Source organism: Battus philenor, unplaced genomic scaffold (assembly GCF_028537555.1).
Source record: "Battus philenor isolate CCGP_79_NKW_IND1 unplaced genomic scaffold, ilBatPhil1.0.hap1 SCAF_18, whole genome shotgun sequence".
Classification (NCBI taxonomy): Eukaryota; Metazoa; Arthropoda; class Insecta; order Lepidoptera; family Papilionidae; genus Battus; species Battus philenor.
The window spans coordinates 13355202-13378163 of NW_027181680.1; the positions used below are offsets into that span (position 1 = coordinate 13355202).

A 22962-nucleotide genomic window follows, 5' to 3' on the forward strand; every position below is an offset into this window, starting at 1 on the left:
CCATTCTTTCTCTCCGTAAGAATTTTTTGAACTTTGACGTAAATGTAGAGTTAAAAGGTGAAACATTTGGTAAAAAAGCAGGGGCCGCTTTGTCAAAGTCACGACGCCCGGTCCGGCGAGGGGGTGGAGAAGGCAACAACTCATAAAATTAAGCGATTTGGACGCGAGTTAGTCTAACTGCGAGGAGCGTCGCAGCAGCAGCTCTCCGTCTCGCTCGCACGGCACGCACGCACACGCGCACACCGGCCCGCGCACGCACACAGGCGCGCCAGTCCGCCGCGCGCTCCGCCGCCCGACGACCGCTCGCCGGCTCCACCATTGTTCCCGCCACAATGCGCTGACACTCGCGACCGGCCCATTCACGAATCCCTAAACAATCATCGTTTGCGTTTCATTTAATGTTTTTACGGACTCTTATTTAGATCTGTGCGCCGTGTGTTGTTCACTGTGATCGTGTTGTGATTTATGTCGTCGCCGGACCTCGCGGGTGAGTGAATTTCGATTTTGTTAAATCAATTAGCGATTAATTAACTAGGCATTAGACGTCGCTGCTATAACAATGTCAAACTAATATATTTTGAAGACTCTATCACTTACACTTTCCTTTTCAATATATTTGTAAACAATTGATTTGTTTTTGTTTCGTCGGTGTACTTTTAAACATAACAGCCACTTGATCGTCGATTAGTTTTATATCGATGACTAAATACAACGCCATCGTATCGTAATGTAAACGCAAAGTAATTGGATAAATATGTAATGTTTTTGAAAGTGACTCTATTACACTAAGTGTGCGTGTCATGTTACAGCATTATAACATTGTTTAGTTATTGTATTGTGTAAGCTCGGTTACAGGTGACCCTTTTGTAATGTTTCGCTGTTGAGTAATAAATATCAGAGTGTTTATTGTTACATTTTTAAACGTATCAATCATCCGATGATGTCATAACTTTTACGATTTCAATTAAAATCTGAGAAAGCGGTTATGTAAATTATTACTAGAAATCTAATAAATATTTTGAGATATGATTTATAATTTATATTATATAAGTATATAATTATGTTAATATATCATGCGATGTGTTGAGTTCAGTATCATGTAGAGTTTGACCGTAAATAAAAGTTTAATTAACTGCTCCGAATTCGTAGTTAAAATTAAATTTGTTACATAGTTAATAAGTTTATTAATTTAATGTTTAATGAATAATGATTTCTTACAAAAATAAATTGAATATCCTAATAAATTTTTGTAAGGTAGAGAAAGAGTTTTTTTTTTTGCAAGAAAGTGTGTTGTTTTATCTGGTAATATAATCTTTTTAATGACAACCTTCTTTGTGCTTTAACAAAAATTTAAAAAAAAATCTGAATCGGTAGAGTCGATTTCGAGTTTCGCGCTTAGCGAATTTATTGACTATTTTCGTACTTTAATTCTTACAAAAATTACAAGAAAATTTTAGATTCTTTAAATATTTATAACAATTAGAATTTTAGAAACTGTTGTATAAACACATTGCGATATAAAAACTGTCAAAAATACTCCGTAATATTAGGCTTGATGAACATAGACGTCAATAGCAAGGCATAGGTCTTTACCAAAGATATTTCTAGGGGATATACCATAATCGCCATGCTTAGCAGGCGGGTTGGCGATCGCAGTATTTGTTATTATCACACGCTGTTGTCCATTTTCTGGAATTTGTGGGCAGTGACAACCCTTTATAATTAATGCACAAAGTCTGAATTATTTAAAAGACTATCACGGGAATCGAAACCGCGACTTACGATCGCATATCTTTGCGCTACCACTGTTCGTTTATTTATTGTTTATCTGTATTATTCATATATGTAATATATAATATTTAAAATAGCTCCTATAAATAGTTAAAAATTATTCACTTGAAAGAGTTTAACTTAGAAAAGACAAGGTTCCCTTCATTTATTTTCTTAAATTGTAATTTATTAAGACTATATTCGCGGGAACAAGACGATAAACATAAATAAGTGATAAATTCTTTGCTAATTATTTATAATTACGTTTGGAGATCATTGCACAGAATAATTAAAAATTATATTGTTATTTGTGCATCTTTTAAAAAAGTAATCACGTGTAAAGGCACCTTTACAGTTGTTGTCGCCCATAACAATTATCTGCCCATTTCACTTCTTTACGAAAATGAAACGAAATTGTAGGAGCTCATTGTGGTTCATCTATATATAAAAATGAATGTCAGTCTGTATGTACTTTATAGAATCGTAAACTATGCATTTGATCATGTAATGATCTTCAGCGAGGTTGTTGTGTACAAGCCCACAAAGGTTTCTAAATTGATATTAACAATTTTCAGATGGCGCCACTGTCATTCCAATTAATTTTATATATTACCGTGACAGTTCATGCTAATTTGAATTGAAACTAAAACAGTGAACGAATGATGACGTTATGAGTTGTGGGTAACATAAGAATTTATGTAAATTGTGAAATATATGTCTGGATCATATAATTTTAAATAAAAACGAAAAAAAAACTACTTTTTATTCCACAGGGATGAAGTCACAGGGCAAAGTTAGTGCTTAAATAATTTAAAGTTATCTTATGTATTGTAAAGGAAAAAACTATGAAATAATAAAACGCAAGTTTCATCCACGAGGAGTAGATACAATAATTATTAAACTAACTAGAGTTACTATTTTTTTACATAAGTTTAGTTAATTAAAATAAATAAATAAAATTCTATTGAAAAAGCTCTACATCGACTCTATTGATTAGTTTTTATTTGCATATATACATTAAATTAATATATTATTCAATACAGATGTCATGTATAACTATGTATTTAATATATTTTCATATATATACTTACGCATTACGGTATCTCTGTTATCATAAGGCTTTGTGTTTTGAAATTTCGAAGGAATATTGCTTTCGTGAAGCCGAGGTCAGATAGGAATGGATTTTATGAAATTCTATCTGAAAGTAGGTTGTAGTGGCGTTCATAAAAAAAAATTCATTTTTTTTTACTTGTCAGAATTAGTCAAGAATATTTTTACGTATATTTAAAATTAAAAAAAAATTTAAAGGAAGAAAACTGGCCATGCTAATACGAAATGTAGATTATGTTTATTTGGATAACAAAAACAAGGCTTGATATATAAATAAAATTTTATGAAATTATACCTAAAGGCTTTCCGGGTTACGAGAAGCAAAAGGGGGACACCTAGTGTCACATATATTTTTAAATTATGCAAAAATGCAGGCCACTTGAGCATCAAAGGCTACGTCTTACGCTGTTTTGAAGTTATATGATATAAAGCTTTTTGAAGTACCTTTATAGATTTTATGTAGAATCACACATTGTTCTATGGTAATATATATGTTATTTATTTATATTAGCCAGCAATATCTACTATATGCACATGAGAGTTACAATTTTTTTATAGTCAAATAAATGTGAAAACCACTCCGGTTTATATCTATATCATCAAAGTTATGATTGATTTAAAAAAATTGAAAAAAATAATAATTTGAATGTAATGAATTTTTAGCGAATCGTGCGTGATTTCGCCAGTATATATATGTGTATATGTAATTCCCCTTTGACGTGTACATTAATATTTTTTTCTATAAAATTTTAATTTATAAAGGAGTTACAATACGTACCGTTTAGACCAGTGTATCACAACCTATTTTGTGCGTTTCCCAACTTCTGCCTTTCTAAAATTCTTACATTCTCCTGTAACATATATATATATATATATATATATATATATACAACAACTGTAAAAGTGCCTTTACACGTGATTACTTTTTTAAAAGATGCACACTTAACATTATATATATATATATATGTATAGATATATTCTATATCAAAAGGAAAGAGAGAAAAGCATCAATTTTCAAATTGCCCCCACTGTTGGACTCGGAACCCACGTTGGGAAACTAGTGTAGAGAAGTCTGAAGTGGTACAAAGACTTACAGTATATCCATTTAGATAATTAGATACATTATTATAAAGTATTTTATATTTTACATAATATTTTTTTAATGATCGGAGTCTTGGTCACTCATGGTCGGCCTCATAAGGAGTTTCAATGTCAGCTGAAGTGTCGGTGAGCGTGGCGCATCGCTGCAGCTTTCTAGTGGCGACCACAAGTTGGTAGAGTCATCATAGGTAGGCGCCCCACTTGGCGGATCAACGACATGATTAAGATCGCGAGAAGTCTCTGATGTAGGGCAAGACCGGTCACCGTGGCGACCTTTGGAGAGGCCTATATCTTTCAGTTAACGTCTATCGGCTGAAAAACATGAATATTATCTCAACTGAATTTTCGTATATAAAACTAACTTACTAAAACTGCATTATATGAGGAGAGAAAAATAATTAATAGTATAAATAATCCCAGCTCTACCAAGGTAGGAGAGACAGGTGTCATTATGTTAAAAAAATAACATTTACACAAACAAAAAATACAGTACATCTTAAAAGTAGTGCTTACTTTAATATTAGATGCACAAAATTGACGGCGGTTGGATCCGAAAGGTTCTTTTGTGGTAATACTAATATGAGTAGAAGATAGGATAGTTTAGGAAGAGCTTGTTTTAGATTATGTTGCGTTTCAAGACGGACACGACCTTCAAAAATAAAGAGAAAAGAGAGAAGATGATCGAAAGATATATAGGCTATGCGAGAGATATAACCGCTATATCTACCTTTAATTTAGATCAGCTCGTTTCTGGAAAGCACTTCATAAGCAGTATTAGAAGGATCTTATAAAACTTTATTACACAGGGAAAGGATGATCTAGTCGGTGAAAGCGTTTAGCCAGTGTAAACAGGCCCCCTCAAACCTTCTATGTAACTCGACAGCCTTTAGCACCGTACTCGGCTCTGGGCGGCATCTTTGCAGTAGACATTTGCCCAGCAGTGGGCGCATATCGACTGATAATGATGAGTATGTTATTTAAAATAAAAAAAAAACAAATTGGCTGTCGAAAAATCAAAGTATAATTGAACAGACAACAATCAAAGCGTTGTACAAATCAATCGATAGTACTAATGTTTGGCTTTCAAATTAAAATAGATGTACGGCATACTGCAACGTGTGCGATATATACTATCCATTGAACTCTGAGTTATTTTGAAAGCTATGCCATTGACAATACGGTTGAAATTCAATAGTTAATTGGTTAGCAGTCTGCGATGACGTAAACAATGTGAATTGTAAGCGGTATTGTCAATGTGGGAATGCGTTGAATAAGGTAATTAGATTTATAGGTTTCACCTTTATAGGCAAAAAATTATTTAAACAGCGCGTGCGACTGATTGTCGTTTGGGCGGAAAGGTTTTCGTGACATGGTAGCCGTGTAAGGCTTTAACAGCTTCATGTAACTTACGTCTAAGACCCGCGAGTTTACAAACGTTTTTCCCTGTGGTATAGAAGAATGGAATAAAAGATCATGTGAAGAATGGAAGCAAAGAACGGAAATAATAAAAAAAAACTAAGTGAAAAAAAATTGCCCAAGAAAGACCCTGTCCCACCACAAGATAGGGGTACGGGAGGCCCCCAATAGCGGGGGTCCGAGCTCCTCCTCGATATCAGGATGATCAGGAATCCTTGCGCGTTCAAAGCGAAGGTTCGAAAGCTGTTGCTTGACAAGCTGACGGATTCATCACGATTAGTCGATTTTATTATTTATGATACATATGGTATAGGTAGATATTTAAAAAAATATATTATGGTATATCTATCTTAATGATTATTATCTCAGTAAGAAAAGGACCAATATTTAGCTACTTCCGCACATGCAGTGGTCCAATAAAGTGCACCGCCCGCCAGCCCGCTGATAAATGCGTATGCGGCAAACAATGCGAATCACACAACCGCCACCGCCAAATTATTCAACACGTGTTTCACCCTTCTACGGGGCATCTTCAGGAGTTATGTTACACCGATTAGTGCCGATAAGACTCTGTGTTTGACACTTTATTGCACGACTACCACTGCATGTGCGGAAGTGGCTAAATATTGGTCCTTTTCTTACTTAGGATGGACTTCCGCGAGGTAACGCCTGATTCCATTAAATGATTATTATGTCGTTTCACGTTTCCTTCCTTTTACTTACCTATTATCTCTGCACCGTCTCCGGTTAACTGTTAGAGAATGCCTTCAACATAAGTTCGCCGTTATACATAAATTGCATAAAAAGTTTTAAGTAAATGAATAATTATTTAAAAACTAAATAAGCCTTCCGACGCTTCGACATGCTGCGTAGTTTTAGGAGAGTCGTAGTCGTTCCCGCCGTCGCACGCTGTTTCTTCTTCTGGAGATATTTCTGGAATCTTCTTTTCAGTTTTTTATTCGTGGTCCTCGTTTTTTGGTGAACTCGAACCACCTCATCTGGTTTCGGAGAAGTGAAGTCTTCTTATAATTACTCTTTTTTTGTAATCTTTTATTAATATTCTCGTCTGTCATACGTCATAAGATTTTTCTTTCATCATAATTTATTGTTCTTTTCGATTGACCCTCTAGGACGTGACGAGTCAATTTGTTGATGAATAATTTGGGCGGCCTCGGTGGTGGGAGCATTGCGTCTTGGTGAGGAAATATATGGAGTGGTATATGCTTTTTCATAGTTTAGGCATGAAGCAGACCAGGTAGATGAGGCGAGGTTAGATATAGCTATAGATAAAGTTATTATGGGCTTGACGTGGGAGTATAAAGAGAATTAGGAGAAGAAGAATGAGGCTGTTCTTTTATTGTAAAAGTTGGGCTTCTCATTTGGACCCATAACCTTCAGCTGAAATGTAAAGCTTTGCAAATAGGCTGACATGATGTTAGTGATGACTGAATCATAAAGAAAACATTTAGACGTATTTTTTTCCTTCAAGTCGTAAATTGAAAATAAACGTCTTCAATTAATAATCACGTGTACAGTTTGATGAGCGGTTGCGAAAGTGCTTACACGAATTTCGGCGGCTCGAATAAAGCGAACGGCGACATCGGCCCGCGTCCGGTCCTCTATTCCCAGCCGGTGTATTAAACAAAATCAAAGCGGATTAACAACGTAAATTAATTCAGGAAATGTAACTATTAACGGGGCCATTCGCTTTGAGCCTCGCTTCCGACGGTCTCTATTAAAATTATAATAAAACAAACTTAACGTTTGCGGCCTGGAAAGCTCTCGTATCTTGTACGGTGATGGGATAGGTTCGATTTTCAAGTTGGCTCGGACCTGTGGGCGGCGGCGGCGCTCGGTCGCGAAAGGACCGCACACGACGACCCGGGCTTCCGCGGTGCCGGCGCTGTGCAACGAATCGATTAATATCATAATCTTGCAACGCGGCCGATGTCGTTTGATTGTTGATTAATATATACTTTGTTTGTTCTAGAAAGTTCTACATTTTATTAAGACGTAGTTTCTTAACTCCACTCTGATCTCTTTTAATTTTACATTTACATTATTTATAGTGATTATTTTTGAATGTCAATAGAAGTGTATAATTTGTTTTGTTATAAAATATATTTTACAATTGTAGAGTTCTATAAATTATTTGATCTGTGTATGTTGTAAACCACGACTCAGCATAATTAAGGATTTTGGATCCGCGATAGGGCAGACCACGCGGAGTAATTTTTTTTATATTGACGAAGCTACACAAAGCTAAAAGGCTAACAGTATAAACTTCAACTGGACTAATAGTATATAAAAGTTAATAACAATAGAATATAAACTGTTCTACACGGTAAAGGTAGTAAATAAGTAGGCTTTTGTAAATATTAATAATAATAGTAGGAAAATTTGTATATAAGTAAGGATTATTTTAGAATAAGGACACTGAAATGAAGTTTGACTGGGACAGGCAACACGTTTTCGCTTTCCGCCAACTTCCTGACGGAATAATCAGTAGAGATGTACTCCACTGTTGCAATAAAACTGATCAGGGAAGAACCCATAGCTAAGACATCTAAAAATATTTTTTATTACCGCTTTTACGAACATAACTATAACATATACATGGGATTGTTGAATATGAAGGCGGCGGTGCCATACACAAGTCTTTGTTTTCGGTAACGCAACTATCTTTTCAATCTTCTTCTCGTGACATTACATCGGCTTGAGGGTTGAATGTCAAGCAAACAAAAGTGACATATAAGTTACGTTTATGAAGTTATAAGTAATAAGTAAAAAAAAAATTAAAAAAATTATTTTTAATTCACATCTGTAAAAAAAATTAATCAATCATCATTTAGGGATGGTTGTTCTACTTTGTTCTAAAATGTAACATTAGAACAATTGTACAATCACCTAGTAAGTTTCTAAAAGTGTTTTTGTACCCGCTTGAAGCGTACACGCATTACAGAGAATGACTCACTTGACTGACTTGAATTTCAAAATTCTTCTATTTTATTATATATATATATATATATTTATATCTAATATATAAAATTCTCGTGTCACGATGTTCGAACTTGAACTCCTCCTAAACGGCTGACCGACTTTTACCAAATTTTATATGCGTATTCAGTAGATTTGAGAATCTGCTACTATCTATTTTTCATACCCCTAAGTGATAAGGGTGGTCCACCCCTAAATTAATTTTTTTATTTTTAGACAATTTTTTGGTTTTTATTTTATTATGATACAGCATACAAAAATACATACAACCTTAAATTTTCACCCCTCTACGATCAACCCTTATTTTTATGTTAATTAAAACCCTGTTTTTTTGCAAAACAACGTTTGCGGGAACAGCTAGTGTATATATATATATATATATATATATATATATATATATATATATATATATATATATACACATAAATAACAACTTGTGTAAAAGTTTGTACGGTTGCGAATATAGACGATGACATATTAAACTTGTGCGAAGCTGGCTTCAGATTTAAGCTGCAAGCTGTTTGGGAGATGACAGGTCGCGGTGCGCGGCGAGCTAAAGGGCTGACTAAGCTTTATTTAGCGATGACGATGCCTCCGTGTAGTCACGCAGTCCCGGCTCGCCCTCGCCCAAATTCTAGGGCTGTCACGCAAATATAGGTGCGATATATCCTATACCAAAAATTAATACCATCAAAAATAATAGATAACGTAATGAAAAGGTGTTTTAAATTTCCGATAGCTACACATTAACCATTTATCCGATTATCTATTTCTTTTTCTTTATTATTTCTGGGGCAAATGCGATTCAAATCAATTTTAAGTTTATATGTATTCATAATTAAGTATGTATGTTTGTATATATGTATGTTTGGTACACCTAAACTACCTATTATTTATACTTTTACCTTTTCCATACTATGGTTGTCTATTAGAGATTACCTTGTGTGATAGGACCGCCTATTGTACTTCTTTGTATATTATTATCAAACTATTTAAATGTATACTAGCGCGTACAATTAAGAATATTAAATAGAATAAATAAATAACTATTAAAATTAATTATTGTTTACTATCTGTCCCTGCTGACTTTGAACTACCAGAAGTTATTCGCCTGTTGCATTGCAAAACAAAAGCTGATTGAAATTAGGTGCAACTTTAAAGATTTTTTGCTGAAAATAAGCTATTCAACCCTTTAAAAGGTGGTACATCTATAACCAATTATCCTTTGTATTTTTCTTTTAATTGGGTATCCTTCTGGACATTTTGTAAATCGGCTATGTCGTGTCCTGATATTAACTCGTATTTAGTTATTTATATTTTACATTTAATTATTAAAGTTAATTTATAGTGATCACTTTTGTATGTGTGTATAAAAATATACATAAATATACCATTACGAAAAAATAATAAAAAAATATTATTACAATTTTGTCGAGTGACAACCCTAAACCTTCTCCCCAATAAAAATCAATCAGTGGTCTGCGATGAAAGTACGTGCAAATGTTGTGTTTATCCGCGTGCGTGGCCTCGACGACATGATCGCTCGGAGGGTGTGAGGTGGAGGGCGGGAGGAGGGGGTAGGGGAGCTTATATCAGGGTTGCCTTTTCTCCGGGCAACTTGAACGTCTTAACTTCGACAATCAGGCTTATTTTTATCTTCGGACCGGTTTTTACCGCTCTTAACATCACATTTGTGGGGCTAAGTTATTATTGACTTATTTTCATGATTAGATTTTCTTAGGAATATAATCGTGGAAGAAAATCCAGGGTTCTTGCACGTTAGTCTCTTAAAAGGCATTTAGTTCCTGGCTACTGGTAAATATGTGTAGTTAAACTATTAAAACATGTTGTTGTTGAGTTTCTTCGTACTTCTTCTCAACAACTGTAACATCGCGAAGGAGAGTAGAGTAAAAAAGAAATGATTAAAAAAATAAGTTGACGATCAATAAGAGTTCGGTTAAAAATTACAATATTGTATGAATAAATTTTATCTTTTATCTTTTTATAAAGATATCCTTAATGAGGTGATTAGGTTTTACGGTTGATCACGTTTTCAATCTTCTACTTTTTCGCCCCAACTTGTGACCATTAAGGGTAGAGTCAATATCGTAAGAAATAAGACCTCTGTATGATTCAATGTCAAAATTGTCATTGGATATGCGAAACAAGGAGTGTTTGCTTAATATGGAAAATATTTATGAAAATATTTTTGCTATAGCCGAGTGAAGTCTTAACAATACTTGATTGTGAGAGTGAGACAAAAACTACACTTGTTCACATTTTTTAATACTGATAATAAAAAAAATATCTTAGTTTGTGGGGTTTCAATAGATCAGGGTGCGTTTGGAACCCTCGTGGATTTAAGTAAGTAGTTCAATCTGATTGTAGTTTACATCAAATTGTTAGAATTCTTCTCATGATTTATTCAAGTGATAACTTTAAATCAAGTGTTCTATTGTCCAAGTTGCCTCTAAGGGTTCACTATTACGTAAGAGGTATATTGGGGGTTTTGGTTTGAGCCAGATGATATTCAAATTTAAACAAACAGGCTTTTATCATATCTTATAGATTGACCTACCAACGCAGGAAAATTTACCTTCCTAATGCCCGAGATATTTCATCATAATTTTCATCATCAGCCGACTGACGTTCACTGCAAGGCCTCCCCAAATGCTGCCAAGATGACCGGTCATAACTGGTCTAGCGACTTTCCACGATATAACTATATCCTCGGTCCAACTAGTGAAAATATGACTTGTGGGTATAGGGTAGAAATTTAGTTCCAAAGTGTTCTTAAAAAAAAGTCGTAAAATATATTTAACTAGTGATAAATTCAACAAGAATGATTAAAAGATAGCGTTACATAGATCCATGCAGTATTATATTAAATTAATAGAAGAAATAGATTATCAAAAAATAACAATTTAGTTAATAATAATTTAAGAAATATATATACTGTAGCAGCCGATGGATAAACATGCAGAAATCATGATCTCTCCAGGCTTCGTATTATGGTATGCAAAGGACGCTGTTGCCTATCTTCTGGAAATTTAATTGTGAGCTTTGGTAATCGTTGAAAATTAACGCATAAATTGCGAATTTTATAAGATTGTATCCCGGGAATTGACCCCGCGACTGAAACCAGCTGAAATTTCAAAGTGGCTTTCTAGAAAAGTCTAAGTATCTCAGCTGTGATAGAAAAAAACATTTATTAACATTATGCGATGCATAGAGATATCGCAAACTGCATCTAGTTGCAGTAAAACGCGATCGCCCCGAGCGCCGCTTCCCCGCCCACACTTCGTTAGTTTCGAATAAAATTAGAGACACGGGCGGCGTGCGCTCCGGTATGTTGCGGAAATGATGCGAAATTGCGGAATGCACTTTAAATAACCGATAGAGCACCGGTCGGACGACGCTAGCGGCACCACGGCTCCCATAAATTCCGGATACAAAGTTTATCGACACTTTATTTCAAGTATTCGCGTTAGTTCATTCAACACGTCATTACAAGTCAACAGTTATGTGTAAAGGCTTTAAAGGAGTGAAAATATACACCTTTTCCAATCTATCTGTATCACGTGATCATTCTGAAACACTATTGGAATTCGACAGACCGATATATTAAACCATAATAAATTTTAAAACATTGTAATTCAAATTTTGACAACGTTTCTACTTACCTTATTATATTTACGTAATTTGCTATGTCTAAAACTATTGAATTTTAGACAGTGTGTACCATACATGACACAGCAATTGAGATATACATTTACTCCTTTAAAAATTTACTCCTATAACCAAACACCCTGTAGTCACAGTTCTGCATATTAAACTGATATAAACTAATATATTAGGAGAAAAGTTTACAATTTACATTATTATATACCTAATACAATAAAGAATATAAAACAATAAAGGCTATAGAAAACCAAAGAATAATTCAAAATATTAATCTTTACTCTACATACACGCTTCGGTTTGTCACTGTGTGATGTATGATTTCGAAGGTGATTCAATATTTATATAGGAAAAAACCGCTGATGAATAATAGAACAGATACGTGATGATAAAGCTTTAAGAAGGTATAAAGTATGCAATTTTAATCACCCGTGTGCTAGCACTTTTAATTAAAATATTACGAGCACCAGAAAAGTCGTGGTCTCGTATGTGGCTATCAAATAGTTTTTATTCTTTTTACTGTAATGTATTACACCTTACGTGCTTTTTAAAGTTAATAATTAAAATAAAACTAAATTTGTAACAATGTTGAATGTTGGTATACGATGTAATAGTAAAGATTGTGTTGATTGTAAATTTTTATTGCCAGAACGTTTTTCAAATACGTGCCGCTACATAACCAACTAAAAACATTTATAATTCAAATAAAATACAGAAAGTGGATGCCGTATGTTCGACACGCAACAGGATCCTCAGATGTTCGCGCCCCTTATGAATTATGTCCGTAATATGATTCTAAATATATTGGCACTCTAGCCGCGCCGCGTTCACTCTCAATAAGATTCAAACGGCCGGTCTGTTTGTTACAGGAAGCCGAGAACATCGGCGAGCGACTTCAAAGCCGCGCCTACATCAAACGACCTCTCACCATCGACCGCTATCGAGCGCTAATTCAATCATAAAAACAAACATGAGCGACTATTTACGGACGAGCCGCGGTTGAGGTTCACTAATGAGCGCGGAAAGCGACGCGGACGGCCCACACGACACGAACAAAGAGAAAGAGAACGGAGGAGAAGACATGCAAGCGGTCTCCAGTTACGTCGCACCGAATCTCATAGGACAGGCGGACAGGCTCATCGACGTCAACTACGCAAACGAGTACTTAGACTACGAATATGCAGAGAAAGTCGACAGCGAAGAGAAGATAGAAGTAGACGATGACAAAGAAGAAGAGCTAGTGATAGCCGACGATGAGGAGCCGAGATCGGACGCCGAAGGTGACAGTAGAGTCCACGAGTCACCGACAGAGGATGACGACAGGAGTAACCAAAGAGAGGAGTGCTGCGAGTCTTGGCACCCGCATGTGTACGGGCAGCCTCCCAAGCGGCCGACGCCTCACACAATAGAGTACATATTAGGTTTAAACAAGCAAAGCACGCAAGACGAGCAAAGGAAATCCTCTGTTAGTCAACTGATGAGTGTTAAAAGAAGCTTCGACGCGAAGAAACAAGAAAGTTCACAAGTGCAGAAGGAGCAGGGCGATCGAAAACTAGTGAGTGTGCACAAAAACCGGCTGCAGGAGCAGCTGTTGCAGCGTGCAGGAAGGACTGACAGTGAGTGTGCAGTGCAGTATACGTTCAAGGTGGACGAGCCGCTCAACCTGTCCGTGCCCAAGCCTAAAGACTCGCCTGGTTGGAGTCCGCTCGACGAGGATAAATTAGTCAAAGGTAAACTATTTCTCATCTTGGAATCTCTTTATACTCTGTGTCATGTGACATATATGTTTTTCCGATCTGAAACTCATATAAACCTTTCTTCAATATATCTCTATTTATTTAAGTCTTGCAATTAATTTCTAGTATTAGGTTTTCACATGGTCATATTGATAATCTATGGGGAAGTCCTATGTCCTGTAGTGGAGGTTCCTCGGCTGCAATGATGATGTTGATTACCAGGTTTCGCTGACGATGATGACCTTCAAGCGATCGTCACATGTAAATTTTTTCTGTCATGGAGTCATGTTTTATTACACCAAATAATTCTTCCACCTGCACTAAGCGTTTTGCAAATACATTTATAAGGCGAAGAGGATAGAAGTGAAACAACCTACCGGCGTCATTGTTTCCAGACAATTATAACTTAGGAGTCAAGTTAAGAGTGAATAGGTATCTAGGTAAGCATATAGCATCTGAGGCCTCGTCAACGCTTAACATCAGGCGAGACAGAGGTCGAATGTTTCGCTTATAAAAGATAAAAAAAATTGTCCATTCGTTGCATTTACAGCTTCAAAACAATCAACGATATCTATTCCGTACTGTGAGTTCGTTCCTCTTCAGAGTTTTATTTCGTAAATACATTGAACTGCTTTATCATAGTTTCTCTAAAAACGTACTAGATGGCGCTAGTTAGTATGCCGCATAGACGCAGTACTGATTTACCGACATTTTGTTTTCTGTACGCGTGTTATACGCGCTTAATAAAGTAAATAATTATATATAACAAAAATTGTGTTCCTGTCTTCCTGGACCTTGAAGGGCAGCCTACTATCGTTTGCAATATTAAAAATCTTGGTGTAATAAGTATTTTGTAGAACGTATGTAGTAAAGGAACAATAATTCGTACAAAATTCACGTGACAGTTTGTTAGCGGAAAAATCTAGAATAGAGTAATATAGGGTCTGTGGCTATTGGTCCTTAAGGTTTGCGTCATGTTACTTTTATAAATTATGTAAATGTTTTGATATAAAATATATAAGTAAATACGTACTATCAGTGTATGTATTTTCATTTCATGGACCCCCAAATTTTTTTCGCTGATGTAGATCCCTTGCAGGTTGTCATAGACCTCTAGGAGTCGATTTAGACCACTTTGGGAATCACTGATCTATACCGTCGATCGTTAAGCTATAGAGGCGACATATGTGGTAAAGCAATTATGATTTATTTATTAAATAATTGATATTTAAAGTGATTATTATAATTTTTGTCACAATAATTATAATGAATGCTTTTATAAGGCAAACAGCAGAACGTGTAGCGATGTCCCGACACTAAAACGTCGATATAACAATCAAAAATCCCACACGCGCGACTAAATAACCGCTTCCACGAAATCGACTCGGCGAGCCCTACCAAGCATGCCCTTTAGCGAACCACTCAATATCCTCGTTAACATTCAAAAACATACCTTACGCCTATCTCTATAAAGTTTAAAATAGTAAGTAAAGTAATCGTACATAAAACAGTTTTGTTGCGAAAATGTACACGGGCTATAAACCGGCAAAGTTGTAAATCAGAGTCAATTAGACAAAAGAGTTCTCGGCCACGACGCGTTTATTTTCAGCGGTGTAATAACATTAATACGTTTCGACGAGTACGCTTGTTTATATTCGACTAGTGTTTTGTAATTTGAACTTTATTTATATGGTATAAAGATAATTTTGTATTGTACTTGTGTAGTGATTGTATAAATTGTTGATTTTAATACGTCGTAGATGTAATAGTCATATTTGTAATAGGGTGACAACAAAGTTGAAGGAATAATGGGACACTGTTTCATTATCCAATTTGTTACGAGTCATCAGGTTTATAATAACGCTGCCTTAGATATAAGTTATCTACATACAGTACTTATAGGTCTATTGTCCTTGTAATAATTACGCAAGGATTATTACATTCGCACTTAGTATTTGTGATCAAAAATCTTTGTGTAAATTTTTAATAGTATATTATTTATGCGCAATCATTTAAAATCTTATATAAAATATAGACAGACATATGATACATGAAAATAAACTAGTAACGCATAAACTTCTGTCTTTAAAAAGTTATTAAATTTAATAATACGTGTGTGTGTAATTTACAATACAAATTTATAATACAAAATACAATATATGTATGTATATTGTATTATCTATATACTATATAGTATTACTAAATATATACAATATATATATATATATATATATATGTATGTGTGGCTATTTTTATATAAGATTTAAACTGATGGCGCATAAATAATATAGCCGGCTTTTCTCGTACCAGTGTTCATAGCTTGCAGTATCTTGCTGCCTATAAAAGTGTTTTCAAACCTTCTTTTGCAACATCTCACCAAACCCTTTTTAAAATTCTTATGACCTCATATGGAACATATATAATTTTTATATTAAAGCGAAAGTGTTAAACTCGTGTAAAGTCAATTATCGAATTGCCCCCTTAACAACCAAATTGCCCTCTGTAGGGCGTGGGATCTGTGGTATAATTAGTTTTAATGAGATTCGAATTTCACTTTCATTGTTACTATGTTCTTCTCGTGCTACAGTTGTTTGTGAGGATTTGTATCCTCCACACTCCTCTCTCCATTTATCCTTCTCCTCTCTTTACCAAGACGTCTTTCATTTGAGGCCAAATTCTGTCTTATAATGTTAATATAATCGACGATTCTAAAGCTCATGTAAATGCCTACTTGAATAAAAATATTTTGTATTTTTTTATAGACCCGTGGAGAAACAAAGTAAGTGATAAAGTGGATACTTTTGTGACCCCCGCTATTGCGGACCTCTCGTACCCTTCCAGTTTTAGGGACGTGGTCGTTATTTTTCTTTTAATAAATTCTTCACGTAAAAATTGTTTTTGCGCTCTTCTTACATTCATCCTAAGAAATATCTTAATGAATGCAAAAAGAAGGAAGAAATATCTTCCTTCTTTTTACATTCTATATCTACGTCTCGTTCCTCAATTATAGAATTTCTTTAATTTTATTCTATTTTTAACTTAGTTCAGGTCTTTTTCGGTTACAATTTTTCCATTTAGTGTTTTTAATTATTTTCTCCTAATGTTTTTTGCCTATCCGACTTTAAATATATTTTTAAAATTTTGATTTTTATGTCTATTTATTTCATCTGCCGCAATTATTCTTCAGAACTTGAGGATCGTTGGTCTGGTTCCGTCATCATTAATTAGACCATTCAGTCCTCGCCAATATTGATAAAATGGATTGGCAAAGATATATGGCAGTGAGCAAGGTATAGTGCAAGACAAATGTCCGCTGGAGCCTTGAGGTTTTGTAGCACAGGGCAGGCACGCGCGACGCAGGACTTCTATCTAAGGAGAACAGATGTCATAGAGGTCCTCGGAAGAGGATAGATGCTGTCCGCTATTGACCCTACAAATCTACGTGGAAGGTTTGCGTCCATTATTTGTCCGAAATTTTTCATGTCACAATACAGTAAACTTACCACAGTGTCCCATGCTAATATATGTGTATAAATAAACAATATCTGTTCTTTTAATATCGCTAAGCGGAAATCATTAGAGTAACGACATCCGTACACGGTTGAAATTCCTTCCACCAGCACTAAGTGTTTTGCCAATACTTTTATAGTGAGAACAAGGAGTGAAACAACCTACAAGCGTACAGTTATAACTTTAAGTCTTTAAGACAAGAGTGAATAGGTTTCTTCTATTGCTTCTAAATACAAAGATTTTTATTTTATTATGTACTTAGGTTATTCGTATATTTTACATTTAACTCAAACAAAAATTATACAATAGTTTCATCTGAAAACAAAGAAACGACTTGCTTTTTATTATTATAGTTTTATAAGCCTCTAAAAGGAAAATTTTATGATAAATCAATACAATGACATATGACAGTCCTGTCAAAATACCAAAGTAAAGAAATACACCTATCCCCCGATTTACACGGTACTCGTTTTACACGTTTCGCTTTTACACGGTTTTCCAAATAAGTTTTTTTTTTTGTTTTAATAATCGATTTTATTACCTTCTCTCATAATGTAAATATTTCTACTTCAAACATCGAATCGGCACCAATAACTTGGAATGATGAAAGTGAATTCGAACCTTCGATTCCGAAAAAAAGAATGAGAGTAATTTATTTTTTGTTCTTCTGTTTAATGTATATTGTAATTAAATATATAAAAAAAAAGTTTTTCCGTAGTATACTAAATATTTTGACTTAACAATGCATTTTATTTTTATTTCTGTGTACACCTAAAATTATTGAAAAAAAAAAAAATAATAACTGTTAAATAGCAAAATCATGCATTTTCTGCGAGTTTTTCGATTTACACGGTTTTGACTTGAAAATTTTTAATTTTCGATTTACACGTTTTACTCAGGAACGTATCTACCGTGAAAATCGGGGGATAAGTGTATAGTTTCCTTATACATGTAATATTATAGACTTCACGTTGGTAGAGGATAAAATAATGGAATATGTATTACAGGTAAAAACTATGTGTTCCGTACATTAGACGGTAGACTGGACAAAGTCGTTAATGTAAATATATTGTGGGCAATGTAGACCGCAGCTATTAGTCAATCGACGTAATTATATTGGTAAGTACCGACGGCATCTCATTCCAGCCTCCGATCGCTTCTTACGGCGCGTCTAATTGAGAGCGCGGCCATACGCGCCAGATTTGTCACCCGCTAACGACGCGCCGCGCCATTCTCAACCTTATCTCATCGACATAACGGCGGATCGAATGTAATTGCCTGCGAGTGTCTACGGTAATAAGGAATCGTTGATGTTTAGGGTGTCCAAACGATTTTTATTTCGACCAGGATATTTCCTTTTTAATTTATTCACTATCATATCAGCTGATAGACGCATTTAATTCATTGTTTTATATTTTTAGTACATATTTTAAGGTGTATTGGATATATTCTTTTGTTTTGAGGTAAGAAAACTAGGATATAGCTCCATATGTCAATGCAGGTCGTGTCTCAAAATCAAGTGACATCAAATATTATACGTTCAATTTTAGGTGGGTGAAAAAGTATATATATATATATATATATATATTGGGGTTCATGCTTGTTTAGAAGATACCTATTCGTTATTGATTTATTTGCTAAAAAGGAAAAAAGCCATGTGTCAGAAGAAGCTGTAAACACTAGAAAGACTAACAGCGTACAGCATCAATTGAACATAGCCTAGTAATTATGGTGACAGTGCAAATTAAATAGGAATGTCTCTTAACCCTCTCAAATTGTTGTCATCCCAGCAACGCAGCTGTGCATGTCCGCTAGGGCTGACGGTGTATTTTCAGAGGACGAATTTATTTGGATTAATATGAGCACAGCGTTGAGTGGGCTCATTGCGTCAATATATCGGCCGATGACAGCCTCCGTTCCAGGGGTGCCGAACCTTTTTGTTAACTTGACAATATAACTTTATTTATTTTTTAAATAGACACTCCAACAGCAATACATATTACACTGGTTACATTTAAAAAAGTACAAAATTAAATGTGTTTACCTATTGTAGGCGTAGACAGCCCTAGCCATAATCACGCTAGCTTTATCTAAACGCTAATAACTGAATAAAACAGATATCAAATCGGCTCTCTAAATTAAAATAAACATTTATATATTCGCCGTTGCTGTCTACAATCTTTTCCCACCACTCGACCTATATATATATATATATATATATATATATATAATAGATTATTCTCTTTGAAAAGAAAACATAAACTGTTTTTTCCATGCAATATAAATATATTGTTATTATTATAAAATACAATTACTTTGAGATTGTCCATAAGAACAGAACCTCTCAACTTAGATAAAACAAGTAAGGTTCTAAACGCGCGTTCTGAGAAATGCCCACAACACGCTCAGTTTGTTTTCTGCGAATAATTACACACGTCATAGGTACAGTCAGCGCGGAATACGGAGACATCGCATTTCTACTGTGTTATATAAAATAAACAACAAAATATTCTTATTTAAGTTAGGATTTACGTAAAAGCAGTAAGCTACCACCGGGTCGGAACGATCTGTAAAGAGCCAGCCAGAAACTCAACAGTAAGAAAAGGACCAATATTTAGCCACTTCCGCACATGCAGTGGTAGTCGTGCAATGAAATGCACCGCCCGCCAGCCCGCTGATAAATGCGCATGCGGAAAACAATGCGAATCACACAACCGCCACCGCCAAATCACTCAACACGTGTTTCACCCCTCCACGGGGCATCTTCAGGAGTTATGTTACACCGATTAGTGCCAAACACAGAGTCTGAACAGAGACTGGTGATGACCACTGCTTGTGCGGAAGTGGCTAAATATTGGTCCTTTTCTTACTTAGGATGGACTTCCGCGAAGTAACGCCTGATTCCATTAAATAGAAACTCAACATTTGCTCTTTTAAATGAAACTTAACAATTTTTTATATGTACATTGTATGTCATTCATTGTAAATGAGTCAACCAAGTTCAACACGTTTCGATTAACTAAACACTCTTGAATAGAATAAGATTTACTTTATGTACTTTTAAATTTGTCTAAGATATCTCGTGGGACTTTATTTTATATGAGTACACCAATATCCATGAAGGAGTGTGTTGTGCATAATACATTGTGAAGAGTTGATGATGGACGCCCACTGCACATAGGCCTTGCCTACAGATCACCACGATGACAGGTTCTGCGCTGCTTGCATCCACCAACTTTCCATGATCATAACGAGATATTCGGTCTACCTGGTAGTGGCTCTGCCCACACCACGTCTACTGGCTCGTGATCGCTACTCAAGAACCTTTCAGCCATAACCCCTGTCGATTCCAAGAGTGACGCACGTCACGTACTGCTGTGATCAAGATCAAAAGTAGCACAGATTCTTCTGCGGATCTCCTCAAACTTGCACAGAAGTTTAGAGCATAACCCTCTCCGTAGTTCTTCGTGAACTTGAACTTATGAATACCAATCGTAAACAAATGCATCTCATCTATGTAATGGAGGGCGAACCCATGACGTAATTTATTTTAATACAATAGTCGTAATTAATAGTTGTCATTGTTTTGTTTGTGTTGAGATTGTAAATCGCACACTATTGTAAATAGTCTCTGTATATATGTAACTAGCTGATCCCGCAAACGTTGTTTTGCAAAAAAAATATTTTTAATTTTCAATTTAAAAATAAGGGCTGATCGTAGAGGGGTGAAAATTTAGGGTTGTATGTATGTTGTATCATAAAAAAATAAAAACAAAAAATTCCGTCAAAAAAATAAAAAAAAATTTTAAGGGTGAACAACCCTTATCACTTAGGGGTATGAAAAATAAATAGTAGCCGAATCTCAGACCTACTAAATACGCATATAAAATTTGGTAAAAATCGGTCAAGCCGTTTCAGAGGTGTTCAAGTTCGAACACCGTGACACGAGAATTTTATATAATAAAAGTAAAATAAAGAGGTTTGTGAAAAGTGGCTGTCCGAGTTCTTCGCAAATAAGGAGGGGGGCTTCTACGAGGGAGGTATTATGAAGTTGCCGTCCAGATGGAAACAGATTATCGAACAAAACGGCGCATATTTGAACTAAATCCGATCACTGTAACACTTTTTATAAAGCATTGAATAAAGAGCAAAAAAGCGGAAGGGAGATATTTGACAACCTTTATATTAGATATAAGACAATATTGATCATATCTTTGCTTTTATTTTTCTCGGGATCGGAGGAATAAATATATGATCGTGATCACCGCTATCCGCTAATGTATATGTGTAAGCGACTTGTACTACTAATAGCTGATGTTGGTGCGAAACGAGCAAAGTGGCCAATCTATAAATTGTGCCCCACCTGTCGGCCGGGCCGCCTCGGACGCTCTAATTTCGTACGACGTCGCTGTCGGTGCGATATGGCCAATTAATATTTATATACTGACACTATGCAACGGACAGGAATGTTGTTCGGAGAATTTAAAAAAAAACTACCAAACGGGTACGTAATTTCTACCAATTGAAAAAAGTGGCAATGGTTGAAGAACAACGGTCATGTAACCAATGGCTGTAGAAGCTGAAAGATTCTTGAGTTGAGACGACCTTAAGCCGGCAAATGCAGATTTGATAGACCGCGGGAATTCGATGGAAGTGGACAATGTCATACCGGTCATTTGGAGAAGACGTATATCTAGAAGTGAGCTTTGATTTGTACTAGTTTGAAAAGTGGATCACAAGGCTGAAGCCACATGCTTCGCCCTAAACCACGCTTAATGCTACACTAACTGAAGAAATACACACCCCTGAACAGGCAGATAGGCGTAACATATTTCGCGAAATATAAAGAGTCGGTGATTAAAAATAATCTGTGATAATTAAAAAAAAACTGTGATCTAGGAATTTATTTATTTACTTTATTGGAGATAAACAGTAACAAATAGCAGTGAGAAAGTACAAACTTAGAAGCTTAGAAATATAAAATTGGTTACAGTTGTTACCTTATAACTATCTCACTGAGAACATTTAATGATTTATAGTCAAACAATGAAAAAAACAAATAAAAACATTAATAAACACGGATTCATATATATTATTCATATTGTATATTTATATTATGGTTTAAATTGTATTGTATGTACTCAATAATTTCGAACGAAATTGTCTTTTAAAAGATACGAGAGAGCACGAGAATATATCAATATCACTAACATGTAGATGAATGTAGATAAAAGAAGGAGATGCAAAAAAGAAGATTTGTAAGCGAAGGATGACAGATCATGTGAAGCGTAAAAATAATCAATAAAAGAGAAATTAAAGGACAAAAGAGAATGTAGAAGAAAAATTGAATAAAAACTGAAAAACTCGTTTTACGAAAGACAGGGAAAATGTGAAACCTTCAAAACAAGGGTCATTAAATAAACATATATCGCGACATATTTTCAAAAAACAGTTACAATTTCCAGTAGGTGTAGTCACAAGAAAGAAAGGTACAGTAACACGGCGATAAATATTGCACATCGACCTTTGGAAAGAGATGATCGGCTAACTTCGGCTTCGTGGAGCACTATCTTTGTCCCACACTACTTATGTGACGTTTTGTCAGTCGTATTTGGTGAGACAGAGATAATGCTCAAAGGTC

At 35.1% G+C, this 22962-nt stretch overlaps 1 protein-coding gene across 1 annotated transcript in view; it reads left to right on the forward strand.

The window, feature by feature from the left end:
• Positions 1-417: 417 nt before the first annotated feature.
• The window catches only part of NK7.1, a 117221-nt gene continuing 94676 nt past the window's right edge, over positions 418-22962 (forward strand). The window contains exons 1-2 of the mRNA XM_068763646.1: positions 418-487; positions 12945-13805. Of these exons, the coding sequence (XP_068619747.1) occupies positions 13088-13805 (718 nt within the window). The 5' untranslated portion in view covers positions 418-487; positions 12945-13087. The remainder of the gene's footprint in view (positions 488-12944; positions 13806-22962) is intronic.